This window comes from Suillus fuscotomentosus, assembly GCF_016647785.1.
Source record: "Suillus fuscotomentosus strain FC203 chromosome Unknown F5891scaffold_37, whole genome shotgun sequence".
In the NCBI taxonomy this organism is placed as follows: domain Eukaryota; kingdom Fungi; phylum Basidiomycota; class Agaricomycetes; order Boletales; family Suillaceae; genus Suillus; species Suillus fuscotomentosus.
The window spans coordinates 103,057-117,055 of NW_024539549.1; the positions used below are offsets into that span (position 1 = coordinate 103,057).

At 45.3% G+C, this 13,999-nt stretch overlaps 1 protein-coding gene across 1 annotated transcript; it reads left to right on the plus strand.

Annotated features, from left to right (window-relative positions):
• Positions 1–195: 195 nt before the first annotated feature.
• On the plus strand, positions 196–4,786 carry F5891DRAFT_1041962 (glycoside hydrolase family 31 protein). The gene is given in 23 exon segments (XM_041362083.1): positions 196–351; positions 368–369; positions 419–497; positions 565–870; positions 925–1,060; positions 1,111–1,405; positions 1,457–1,611; positions 1,666–1,749; positions 1,801–1,998; positions 2,053–2,126; positions 2,177–2,262; positions 2,327–2,345; positions 2,398–2,450; positions 2,508–2,536; positions 2,586–2,649; positions 2,709–2,845; positions 2,893–2,967; positions 3,024–3,193; positions 3,244–3,446; positions 3,495–3,603; positions 3,653–3,828; positions 3,882–4,047; positions 4,101–4,786. 20 exon segments carry the CDS (start codon positions 669–671, stop codon positions 4,613–4,615), a joined length of 2,946 nt encoding a protein of 981 aa, XP_041224264.1. The 5' UTR covers positions 196–351; positions 368–369; positions 419–497; positions 565–668; the 3' UTR covers positions 4,616–4,786.
• Positions 4,787–13,999: the final 9,213 nt, after the last annotated feature.

Genomic DNA, 13,999 nt, shown 5'->3' on the forward strand with positions numbered 1-13,999 from the left:
TGGTGGACCTTAAGAAACTTGAAGCTTGAAGCTTGAAGGTCGAATACAGCGCTTCGAAGACCAATGGTCCAGGCACATATGCGTGAACCTACACTTTAAAAGTAGTAGTATGTTGCGCGTGAGGGAATTTGCCGTGTTCAGCTAGTTTCGGAGTTTTACGTATGATGTTGGGATAAACTAAATCTCAGCCTCAGACTCCATTCAACATTGCAGGTGCTGGCCAGGGGATAAACTATACACATCATGAAAATGTACCAGCGCCTAAAATCACAGCCTGAAGCTTGACTGTAAATTTAATCTCGACAGAACTTCCCGCTCTCGCCTCGTCGGGCATTCACCGGCACGCGACTAGTATGTAGCTCAAATTCCGCTTTGACTCAATCAGGTTGGAATTGATGATGGACTACAAATTTAAGCAGACTTACTGAACCGACATTGATGATCTATTCTTAAGTGAGGTAGTCGGCGCTCTGGAGTCCGGCCAGCTAGTCTTGTGGGTTCGTGATGTGGCACGAGGACTTGTCATACGGGTCCGTACGTCATTGACCTATTTCTCTCTCACAGTTGATATACATTATGCCGCCCGAAGTCCCGCTGCGACAGGCCCACGTAAGGCCCGGCCCCAGGGGGGGGATATCGAGCAAAAGTATAAATACAACCCATCATTGATGATTAGTGAAGTTCATCATCAGCGACGGTACTATCGTTCTCAAAGGTTCACTGTCATGTTCTCCTTGCTTTTGGGTGTCCTGTACACCCTAGCGCCTACAGCCTGGGGAGATGTTTCTCAGCGTGCTACACTGGGGAACAAGCTCGCTTCCAATGGCACAGGAACGCCGAGTTACTCTATGAATGTCACAGATTGTCCAGGTGGGAATACAGTTGAAACTTTGTGGAGTTGTCACTGACAATGGCAGGTTTCAGGCTACATTTTAGGGTCACTTCACGAGTCTGACATTGGTCTCACCGCTCAGCTCACACTCGCTGGACCAGCATGCAATGCTTTTGGACAAGACATTTCGAACCTCACAATCGAAGTCATTTATCAATCACAGTCCACGTATATTGATTCCCGAGGTTTTCAGGTGCAGCGCTGATGGCTGGTTTTAGTTTACATGTCAAGATTTATGATACTGCAAACCAGCAATTCACAATCCCCGAGTCGGTGATCGAACGGCCTGCCGCGCCAACGACATCCTACACGGGTAACTCCGATCTTTTATTCAACTTTAATGCAGCTCCTTTTGCATTTTGGGTCACACGACGCTCTGATCCGGGCGCAATGCCATTGTTCGACACGAGAACTTCATCATTACCACCGACTCCTATTCCACCTTTCAATGCATCTGACACAAGCACGGCGTTTGATGGTTTCCCCCTTGTATTTGAAGATCAATACCTCCAGGTGTGCATCCATCATTCTGCTGAGGCTGTCAATATAGCTTACGGTTATCAGGTTGCTTCTGCTCTGCCGTATGGCACCAACATCTACGGTTTGGGCGAGGTCATTGCTAGTAGTGGATTTAGACGCGACATTGGGACGGATGGGGGCGTAGGCACTATTCAGACGCATTGGGCTCGCGATGTTGCAGATCCCATTGATCAAAACATGTAGGTCACATGGTTAGAGATCATTCTCACGTGACGATTCACGATCGTGTTTAGGTATGGCTCCCATCCAATCTACGTCGAACATCGGTACAATGCGACCACTGGAAAGGCCTCTGCCTCTGGTGTTCTTCTGCTTAAGTATACGACTGCAACTAAATCATGTTTCTATCTGTTAATAACATTCCTTAGTGCCGCGGGTTCAGATATCTTCCTGCAGACGCCCCCGAACTCTAAGGTGTCATTAATTGAGTACCGTCTGATCGGTGGTATTATGGATTTCTACTTCTTCTCTGGACCCTCAGACGCAGAAGTAATTGCTCAGTACGGTTCAGTCATTGGGTACCCTATGTGGCAACCAGCATGGGGCTTCGGGTTCCACCTTTGCAGGTGATGTTCTCTGTATTGCAATCTGCGTATAATAGACTCACTTAAGTCATACAGATGGGGATACCACAATGTAAGTGATGACATAGAAAATGTTGCGCAGATGCGCGCAGCGGGTATCCCCTTGGAAGGTTTGCTCCATTTTGGACGTTTGTTGCTCGTGATCCTTACTTTCCGCTAGTTCAATGGAACGATATCGACTTGTACCACGCTTACCGCGACTTTACCACTGACCCAGTAAGTTTCCCTGGGGATGAACTTCGCGCAGTTCATTCGAGATTTGGTGAGCATTTCTCCACATAGGTTCTCCCAGTTCTCACTCAAGTGAAAGGCCACGAATAATCAACATTGTAAGTGCACTTTCACTCTTTCCCTCCCAATTCTGATCGATCTCGTCATTAGATATCCCCATCACGGATGTAGGTATCGCTATCACAGTAAATTCGACTGACATCGTAAGTTTGTTGACATGCTGCTAAAGTCGTATGTTTCCTGACCGCATCGTCATTTAGTATGATCCTTTCACACGGGGCGTTGAAGAGTCAGTTCTTTGCGCCTGATAACGGGCTAAAGCGCTAAATGCATTACAGAGATGTGTGGATCAAAAATCCAGATGGGTCTCTGTACCTTGGTCAAGTCTGGCCTGGATATACCGTTCGTCACTCGTGACATGTGGAACACCTCATACAACTGACGACTAAACGTGCTTTTAGGTCTACCCAGACTGGTTCAGTGAAAACATACTCTCCGTATGGACCGAAGCTCTTAGAAACTGGACTGAAATTGGGGTCGAATTTTCCGGTATTTGGCTCGACATGAACGAACCAAGTTCATTCTGTAGTGATTCCTGGTAAGGCGAGATAGCGTGTTTTTGGTTTGAAGCTAACTGGCGAGAAGTGGGACAGGTGCGAACTACTCTGCCCTTGCTCCCATGAACGTGGCTGGCACGGTCGTCACTGGGTACCCCGAATGGTGAAGCAGCTGTCTTGAGTTGAGCTGATGAATATTACTAATGATGATGGATAAAGCTACAATGAGACGAAATGGGGACCTAGTGGGAATATGACCATCAACGGCACCTCTACGAATTCATGCACAACAAGCTCAACCACTACGACCGCGGTTGTGAAACGCGGCGTCGGCGCTGGTGGCGAGAAAGGTGTCAATCTCAACAGCCCGCCATATGCTATCCATAATGGTAAGTTTCATTCGTCTTATAACACGGCTTTGATCCGACTCGGAGTAAAGCTATCGGGTCCCTTAACCGCAACACTATGGCAACGAATGCGACCCACTCCGGCGGATATGCAGAGCTCGACGTGCACAATATGTTTGGATTGATGGAGGAAAAGACCACGCACCTTGCGATTCAATCTGTCATCCCTGGAAAGCGTCCGTTCTTGATCAGCAGATCAACCTTCCCATCTGCTGGAAAATGGACTGGTCATTGGGTATTTGAATTTCTTTGACAGAATAGGACAGGATGTTAACGTCTCTAGCTCGGTGACAACTACAGCAAGTGGCAGTATCTATACCTCAACATTCAGGGTGTTCTGCAGTTCCAAATCTACCAAATTCCGATGGTTGGCGCTGACACTTGTGGATTCAGTAAGTATTCACGAAATCCCGATTGGTTTCTTGTTGACAAGTGACGCAGATGATAACACCGATGAGGAGTTGTGCAACCGTTGGATGCAGCTCTCGGCATTTGTTCCATTCTACAGGAATCACAATACTTACGCTGCCCTTCCTCAAGAGCCTTACCGTTGGGAAAGCGTAGCAAACGCATCCCGCATCGCCATTGCTGCTAGATACTCCTTACTGCCATACTGGGTAAGTATGCCCTCTTTCAAGTGTTCGTGAGGCTGACAGTAGACATACAAAAGTACACCCTTTTTGCCAATTCCTCTATGGCTGGTCTTCCGCCTGTCAGGGCGTTGTTTTACGAGTTCCCTGACGAACCTGAGCTTTTCACAGTGGACACGCAATGGCTCGTTGGAAGTGATATTCTCGTGACTCCAGTACTGACTCCAGGAGCTACGACCGTCGACGGTAACAGTCCAAATCTCATCGACGAGGTCCCTGACTAACATTCTATCTTATAGGTATCTTCCCAGGCCGCGGTAGCGTCATCTGGCGCGACTGGTACACGCACGCGGCCGTGAATGCTACGTCTGGAGGAAACACAACACTAGACGCTCCTATCAGTTACATTAACGTCCACATCCGGGACAACTCCGCTTTGTTACTGCATCAAGAGCCCGGGTATACTATCTATGAGACTCGCGAAGGCCCCTATTCGCTGCTCGTGTCTCTCAATGCAGCAGGCACAGCATTCGGTACTGCATATGTAGACGATGGGATTAGTTTCCCACCTGGACCGAGTCGGAGCCTCACATTCCAGGCTGCAAAAGGCACACTCAAGATTGAGAGCAAGGGAGAATATACGATCCTGCAGAAGTTGGAGACGATCACTGTGCTTGGCGTGCAGAAGCCTAGCCAGGTCTCATTGCAGGGATCGCCGGTTAAAGGGTGGACTTATAAGGAGGCCACTGAAGAGCTGGTGGTGTCCAACACCTCTGTCAACCTTGATGGACAGACGACTTTGGCGTGGAAGTAGTTTTTCTAGGGTGTATTTCCTAGTTGCTGGATAGATCGCGCAATGCGTGATCGAAGTCACATTGGCATCAAGCTGGCTGGACGATCTCGCTCACTCATATGTTACGTTTTCTAGTCGATATCATGTTGACTGTATGAGATATTCCTCCACTCAAATTAAGGCTTCCCACTACTCGAGCGGCTGTGAAATTGCCCCAGCAGCGATCCCATTTACCAACTCAGCAAGCCATTAGGAGGGGTTTGGTCAGGGTAGCATGTCAGGGTAGTAAGATATTGGCAATGAAAGCTCCATAAATATTTCATTGGAAAAGATGCATGGCAATAAGTGAGCGCCGATAAGCATAACCCGTAGGCTGAATCCCAGGTGTGAGCGTCCCCAAAGTTTTAAAATTTGGAGGTTTGAAGTAGCAATTGCGAGGTTCGAAGAAATGCATCACGTGGGTCATATTCACACTTCCCGCCAATCCCGAATTGCCTTTCACTTCCGCACATTGCAACGTCCATCTTATGCTGGGTCCATCTTGAGCTTAGCCCGTGCTTGTGTATTTTTTCTCAGATATATCTGACTCAAAAAGAGCCAATTTGGCTACTAGGCCCGTGTGCTTGCAAACTGGTGTTTCCTCGACAATTCAAGACATTCTCATGTGGTCCCAACAATACATGGCTCTAAGTACCTTGATATTTGTCGCCCACTTTTATCATAACGCACGCTCCCGTATGACTGCAATGCATACCAGAAAGTAACACGTCTGTCACGAATCACGCTCAGCATCTCCTTGGTTCCATCAGAAAGAGAGAGATTCACGAGCTCAGGCTAGCCTTCGAGGCCAACGTTGTGCAAACCGATTCAAGCTGCGCAGTGGGTTCCATCTTTCTGCGGTTAATCTTCAACAGCAATGATCACTCGTTTCGACAGCCTCTCGAACTCAAGCTTAGTGGACCACGAGCAGAAATAGGCACGGTCGACTATTAAAAAATCTAAACATCCACATCGCTCGAGCAGTACAAAAATTTATTTAAAACCAATCGCATTGATTGGCTCCGAACTACGGTATTGCACCATCAACTATGATACCAAAGCGAAAGCAGTAACATGACTCACTGTTACGACGTGCCCCTGGGGCTGCTGGCTCAAATTTCAACCGGCTGGCAGAGGAAACCAACCTAAAACGCGCAGGTAAGTTATGCGATTGAATCCTGGTTGCACAGCGACCTGCTCATACTGACAGGAGTATTGACACAGTTCATGTTTGGGCAGCAATCGGTAGGTTGTAGGCAAGTTGAATCCCTCTCAAAGCATGCACTGACAAATATAGATGCTGTCAAAGCAACAACAACGCCAAGGAGGAGGAAACGCATTTTCTATGCGAAGTGGTATGGAATCTTCTGAGGGGACCTCGGATGGGGGAACATTGTAGGATGACAACTAGCTTTTATATCCTGCGTATACTTACGGGAACGATCCTGATCAATTTGGCAGAATCGTTATTGCTGTCAGATGGCAGAAGTTTCTGCAGAACCTGCAGGAGCGTATATTTGATTACGAACATTGTTAAATGACCTACCTGCAGGCACCAACAATTCTCTTGGTAACCACACAATGCTCGCTCGAATCACCGGTCTTTCATCTCAATCTCTCACTCATCGCTTCATCGTTTGAACCTGCACTGAGCCTGCCAGAGTGGCGACGAAGTTAAGAAGTTAATGCTCGTATATGAGCCCTGCGTCCTAAACAGCACGGAAACCGGAAAGATATCATCAGTGAATTCATGAGTCCTGGGACGCGTCTTTCCTCTATAAGGCCAAACATAACAATGTGATTGTCGATAGCAAAATCATGCTAGTTCTTGTGATTATGTACTATATTTTGTTATTTATTGCTATTGACTTTCCTCACGGGTTCACTGATGATGAACTCCCTCTCGTTGGAGCAACTCATTTTTAATTCAAGTCCTCTCTGATGTTGGATTGGTGCACTCTAGCACCAGTGCGAGGACAGACAACATGAGGCTAAAACCTCCGAGACTGCGAGAACAGCAAAGACCAGAACAGCAAAGACCTAAGCAAGCACAGGCAATCACCTTGCTTGCAAGGTCATATGCCATCTGACAAAATCTGACGGACTAACTGCCAGTAATAAACAATAATAAATATCAATAAATGTTGAATGTGGCTGTATGCCTGTCACGAGTTCCAAATACAAACCATTATTTGTTCCTAAATTCTAAGTCCTTTAAGCGCCCAGTCACAGCGCCTGTTTCTAAGAATGTGTTTACTGTTGAAGAAGTTCCTGGTATTGCGTCTATTGTAGAATTACCAGAGTCACGTCATCTATCGGACAATGCCGAAGATGTTGACGTCATGCCTCGCGACACTCTTGGAATGTTCCAGAGTCTTACTGCGGCTGCAGCACATGTTATGACATCATAGTTATATATAGAATCATACGATACCTTTAATTATTCTGATTGGTTAGTTAGTTCATACTCAGTTTTGATCTCAGTTTCAATATGTGTATATAGGTAGCTCATCGTAGTCAGTAGTTCTTTAGTTCAAACCTCTTGTATCTCCAAGTGAGCAATACCAAGATGTACCTGCTGCCTATCTTCTCTTTGTGATTATTCTGTTGTTTGAGTCCTAGTCTCTGCCCAGTGTTAATTTGTTATTGGGTTGTGACATTAGGTTTGAACTATAGGAGACTCCGACTCACGTTACACTCTCGCATCTCTCTTTCTTTCGCTTGGTCGTGTTGATATCCTTCACACCATCAACCGAAACAAAGCCGTTATACTTTTGCCCGGCCTAACCGCCGCGACCTTTTTGATTTCATCCCTTTGCTCATTTGAGCGCATTTTCTCTACCTATCATCTTTCTTAGTTAGTAGTCCTATACCAGGCCCTGTCTTACCGCAGCTGCCAGTATACAGAGGTGTTCACAACATTAGGCGTGTCACTGCAACTTTGAGTGCTGGCCCAAAACCCTGCCTGCTCAACGTTACTATAGTTTCATTTTACCTATCCCTTTCTTCATACGCACGTAGGCATTCGTTTCGAGTTAATAGCGGAACTGTCTAGACGACAAACCGTGCTTTCGACCTACGAGGATTTAGAGACATACCCTAGTGAGACTCGCACTTGTAAGCTTCGGCTGGAAGAGTGATAACTTGTCCTAGGCTTGTACCCTCAGAACGGAGATTGCATTGTCCCTAGTTTTTCCCACTCGATCGAGTATAGTTACGTATCCTTTTAGTTAGTATTAGGGAAGCATCGGTTGGGTTGATTAAAGAACCCTTCGATCCTGAAGTATGTGGTAGATCCGATCAGATATCGGGGACCGCTTCAGTTTTCCATTACATAACTTTCTTCTTTTCACCATTATTCCCTTCCGGAAGAGCCCTTACGAGCAGCTCTTCAACAGACATCAGTGAATCGGGTTCCAGAACACAACTGGCACTATGTCTGAATTACCAAATCCTCCTGTACAACCTGCACCGGTGGTATTACCATCTACACCACAGGAAATCGTCGAGTACATTCATATGTCACTTGCAAATCAAGTGGACAGCTTCAGAAGCAGAATCACGGAACTAGAAGCCAAAAATTTAGCTCTAGAAGAAGCAAACAGACTTCTAAACGTACGCCTAGAAATGCAAGAAGACGAGACTGTGAAAATACAGTCACGACAACCATCATTCGGCTCGGCAGGAGCTAGCTTACTTTCATCGAACTCTTCCCCCTCCATCAAATACTCCAAACCCCAAGACTTCACTGGAGAAAAGGACTCCATAGAACTCATGGTCTGGATATCCCAAGTAGCGCTATACACTGCGCAATGGCCCAACATCCAAGAAGGCCAAAGGATCGGAGTGATGCTTTCATTCATGAAAGGAACTGCAGCCAAATGGGCGCAACCATACATCACCAAACTTGGAAAGACCGGAGACGAGAAGTTGACCGTGGAGAAATTCCTGGAAGACTTAGAAGCCATGTGGGGGCAAGAAGATCGTGAAGGAAAAGCGATCCGAGAACTGGAATCCCTTAGACAAGGATCTTCCTCAGTTCCAGAGTATGCAGCCGCTTTCAGACAGAAGGCTGCACATACTTCATTTTCCAATTACGACCAGAGACAGAAGTTCAGAATGGGACTTCAAGACCGCGTCAAAATACAACTTGCTCATGTCCGTTACTGAGGACAAAAACACCATGAAGAAACTGGCGGAACATGCGATCCAAATCGGATGCAATTTCGAAGAGCTAGATGCGGACAAGAAGAAAACGACCTGGTGGACCCCTAAACAAGGCCCCAGGATCCCTGAATACAAACCTGGTCCGAGCAGGGAAAGTGACGCTATGGACGTCGACACCAACAAGCAGCGAGGTGCTCCAAGACCTCAAGGAAAGACTGGATCTTTCAAATGCTACCGCTGTGGAGGCGAAGGCCATATGGCTAGAAACTGCAAAGACGCAGTCGCACCAAAAGTGCAGGTGAAGGCTACTACAGTGCCAAAAGAAGAAGACCCTATCCCAAGTTGGTTCAAAGCTTGGGTCAGCTCCAAGGAAGGCAAGGGTTTTTAGAAGGGTCGAAGTCAAAGTCTGCAAACTTAGACCTGAACAATCGTTTCTCTATCCTATATACGTTCTCGGATGTATCAGAAGTATATATTAAATCCAAATCTGAACATTTTTACATTCTGATCACAGTTGAAGGGAAAGAACCGACAAGCAGATGTGAAAGCACTGGTAGATTGCGGTGCATCGACATTATTTATTAGCGAGAAATTTGTGAAAAAGAACGAAGTCCGGTGCCATAAATTATTAAGGCCCATTCCGGTTAAAAATATCGATGGCTTGTTAAATGCCACTGGATCGATGACTCATTACACTGAATTAGGTCTAAAGATCGGTGACCATGTTGAGGACCAAGCAGCCTTCATGGTTACGGACTTAGGAAGCGATGATGTTATTATTGGCATAGATTGGCTAAGATATCACAACCCGGAAATAGATTGGAACGCTGGACGTTTTGCACTTTCTCGTTGCCCGGTTAAATGTATTACTAAAAAAGAACAAAGACAAAAATAAAGAAAAAAGAAAAGAACAAAAAAAGATAGAAGAAGTGCCAGATCTGATTCCCACAGAAGAGGATGACGAAGAAGACATGGCGATGAAAAGGGCGACAGTTGAGGAAATAGAAGACGAAGAGTATCCTGGAGAATGGATCAAGTATAAAGCCTCGGTTGCCACGGAGCAGAAGGTTGCAGAAGAAGCAACAAAGGTGAAGAAATCGGTCGAAGAGATGGTTCCCAATTGGCTTCACGATTACCTGGGAGTTTTCTCAGAAGAAGAATCTAAGCACTTCCCTGAAAGAAAGAAGTGGGATCATGCGATAGATCTTAAAGATGATGGCGATCTTCCGCCGAATGCGAAACCCTATCCCTTATCACCCAAGGAGATGGACACTTTGAAAGATTGGTTAAAAGCCGAGACTGCACTGGGACGTATAAGAAATTCACAATCCCCAGTGGCAGCACCTTTCTTCTTTGTGGCCAAGAAAGATGGCAAGTTGAGACCGGTAATGGACTATAGGAAGCTCAATGAGAAGATGGTTAAAAATGCATACCCGCTACTGAGATCTCAAGATTTGATTAATGCTTTAACCGGTGCCACGATGTACTCCAAGATGGATGTAAGATGGGGGTACAACAATATTCGCATGAAAGAAGGAGACGAGTGGAAGGCGGCCTTCAAAACACCGTTTGGTCACCATGAACCAACTGTAATGTACTTCGGTTTAACAAACTCCCCTGCCACATTTCAAACCATGATGAACAAGATATTCAGAGATTTAATTGATGGAAAGACCGTAGTTGTCTATATTGATGATATCCTCGTATTCACGAATGGCAATGGGGAGCAACACCGAAAAGTTGTATGAGAGGTACTGAAACGACTAAAAGAGAATGATCTGTATCTGAAGCCTGAAAAGTGTAGCTTCGAACAGACAGAAGTCGAGTTCCTCGGGTTGATAGTGGAGAAGGGTGGTGTTCGAATGGACCCTGTAAAGGTAGAAGGAGTAATGAAATGGCCTGTACCCAAATGCGTTAAAGATATTCAAGCATTTATGGGCTTTGCCAACTTCTACAGAAGATTTATCTTCGGGTTTTCAGACATCGCTAGACCAATGAATGATCTATTATGGAAAGATGTCAAATGGGACTGGACGGAGAAACAGCAAGATGCTTTTGATGAACTGAAGTCAAGGTTTACATCAGCTCCGATCCTAGTAATGCCTGACATTGAGAAAAAGATGAAAATAGAAACCAATGCTTCTGATTACACAACTGGAGCGGTTCTATCTCAACTGATGGAAGATGACCTATGGCACCCTGTGGTGTATTACTCTAAGTCAATGAACGATGCAGAAAGAAATTATGACATCCATGACAAAGAGTTACTCGCAATCATTCGAGCGTTGGAGGAGTGGAGGCACTATGTGCAGGGAAAACCTCATCATGTGGAGATCTGGACGGATCATAAAAATATCGAGTACTTTATGACGAGCCAAAAGTTGACAAGAAGGCAAGCCAGATGGAGTTTGTTCCTGGCGGAGTATGAATTTACGCTCCAACATAAGCCTGGTGTAGTCAATGATAAGGCCGATAAGCTTTCGCGGAGAGAAGACCACAGAGGGGGGGTAGAAAACGACAATTCTAATTGTATTTTGTTAAAACCGAAGTTTTTTACTGTAAAAGCTGCTAAAAGAGGTCAAGTTCTAGTGCAAGGAGAAAAACAATTGCTGAGAAAGATAAGGCAATGCACAGAACGAGAGCCCGAAGTCGCTAAAGCGCTACAAACGCTAAAAGCAGCACCGGTACAATTGCATAGAGGAGTTGAAGAGTGGAATGTGGAGGATGGATTGGTGTTATTCCGAGGACTGGTTTACGTTCCAAACAATAAAGAGATCCGCCAAGAAATATTGGAGTTGTTTCATGACTCTCCACCGGCTGGACATCCTGGACGAGCCAAAACCTTGGAACTGATTTCCAGAAATTATTGGTGGCCTTCAATGACGAAGTATGTCCACGATTATGTAGATGGCTGTGATAGATGCAGAGCAACAAAGATTCACCCAACGCAACCACATGGTCCGCTTAAACCAAATGAAATACCAGCGGGACCTTGGCAATCAATCACTTGTGATTTGATAGTAGATTTGCCTAAAAGCGAAGGGTTCAATTCTATTTTTGTTGTCGTTGATCGATACACAAAACAAACGCACATCATGCCTACGAAAAAGGAAGTTGACGCTCGAGGAATCGCGAAACTTTTCTTAGATAACATATGGAAACACCATGGAACTCTGAAACAGGTGATATCGGACAGAGGAACACAATTTGTCTCCAAATTTATGGGACAAGTGTCGAAACGCCTAGGCATAAAATGGAACATGTCAACGGCTTATCATCCTCAGACAGACGGACAAACAGAGAGAATCAATCAAGAAGTAGAGCAATATCTGAGAATGTTCACGTCTTACCGCCAAAATGATTGGGTAGACTGGCTTCCAATAGCAGAATTCGCTCACAATAACTCTGTCACTGTAACGGGTCATAGTCCATTCAAAGTACTCTACGGATACGATCCAGAGTTTACTTTTTCACCAATTTCCAATTCTAAAGTACCTGCAGCTGATGAACGAGTGGATGTAATGAAAGAGGCAAAGGAAGACGCAGAAAGTATGCTGCGAATGGCGAATGAGCGGATGAAGAGATTCTACGATAGAGGAGTAAAAGACGCACCACAATTCAAGAAAGGAGATCTGGTCTGGCTCAATGCCAAAAATATCCATCAGAAAAGACCAAATAAGAAACTCTCCGATCGACGACTTGGTCCGTTTGAAGTGCTAGAGAAGACGGGTGATATAAATTACCGCCTGAACCTTCCAGCAAAATATTAGATTCATCCGGTATTCCACGTAGAATTACTCACTCCACATTCCCCCTCGACCTTAGTCCAAAGACTTCCACATCATCGTCCGCCGCCAGAGATCTTATCAGAAGGTGATTCCGAATGGATAGTACGAAAAGTCCTAGACTCGAGACTGCACAGATCAAAACTCCAATACCTAGTAGAGTGGGAAGGATATCCGATAGAAGAAGCGACATGGGAACCTGGGGAAAACCTTGAGAATGCACTGGTTGAAAGTTCAAGAATTTCACCGGCAAAATCTGAAGGCATTGAATCCCCGCAAAATTAACAAATCAGTGTTCAAAACCCAAGAGTTTTTGGAATGGCGCAAGAAGTTTATTCATCCTAGTTTCATTCGCGATGATGCTCATCCTAGAGAGGGGGTAATGTCACGAGTTCCAAATACAAACCATTATTCAGTTCCTAAATTCTAAGTCCTTTAAGCGCCCAGTCACAGCGCCTGTTTCTAAGAATGTGTTTACTGTTGAAGAAGTTCCTATTATTGCGTCTATTGTAGAATTACCAGAGTCACATCATCTATCGGACAATGCCGAAGATGTTGACGTCATGCCTCGCGACACTCTTGGAATGTTCCAGAGTCTTACTGCGGCTGCAGCACATGTTATGACATCATAGTTATATATAGAATCATACGATACCTTTAATTATTCTGATTGGTTAGTTAGTTCATACTCAGTTTTGATCTCAGTTTCAATATGTGTATATAGGTAGCTCATCGTAGTCAGTAGTTCTTTAGTTCAAACCTCTTGTATCTCCAAGTGAGCAATACCAAGACGTACCTGCTGCCTATCTTCTCTTTGTGATTATTCTGTTGTTTGAGTCCTAGTCTCTGCCCAGCGTTAATTTGTTATTGGGTTGTGACAATGCCATGACATTACTGGCTTTTGAGCCACTTTGCAACAGCTCAATTCTGCCCTCATCAGTAAACTCACACGCTCTGTACAGAGCTGTACAAGCCCACACAGCGTGCCAGGCCTACAGCCTGGTCCCCTTGTGACAGACAGCAGATTTCCAAAAGTGATTTAGACAGTACTGTACAATTGCTCACAGACATCACAGAATGTCCTGCATGTCCACAACCACCTCATCTTGGTGGATGGATATATCACTTTGGGCTATAGCCCTAAAACTAGTATACATCCATTAGCTGAATTATCCATGATCCAAATAGATGTATCCCTTGGTGGATCCCAAATGCTAGCATACACAGCCGCATTTGTCGCACTTTTGAAACTCAGCTCCAGGATATATTCCATGTGTGGTAATTCATAAAACATACCCATTTTGGTGGCCTGCAGCCTCCTATGGTGCGCGTCACTTAGCCACCACTACCTTTGAACAGTGGCCAAATCGGTCTGAGGAAAAATTTCAACCCTAACCCTACGCGTGCAACTCCA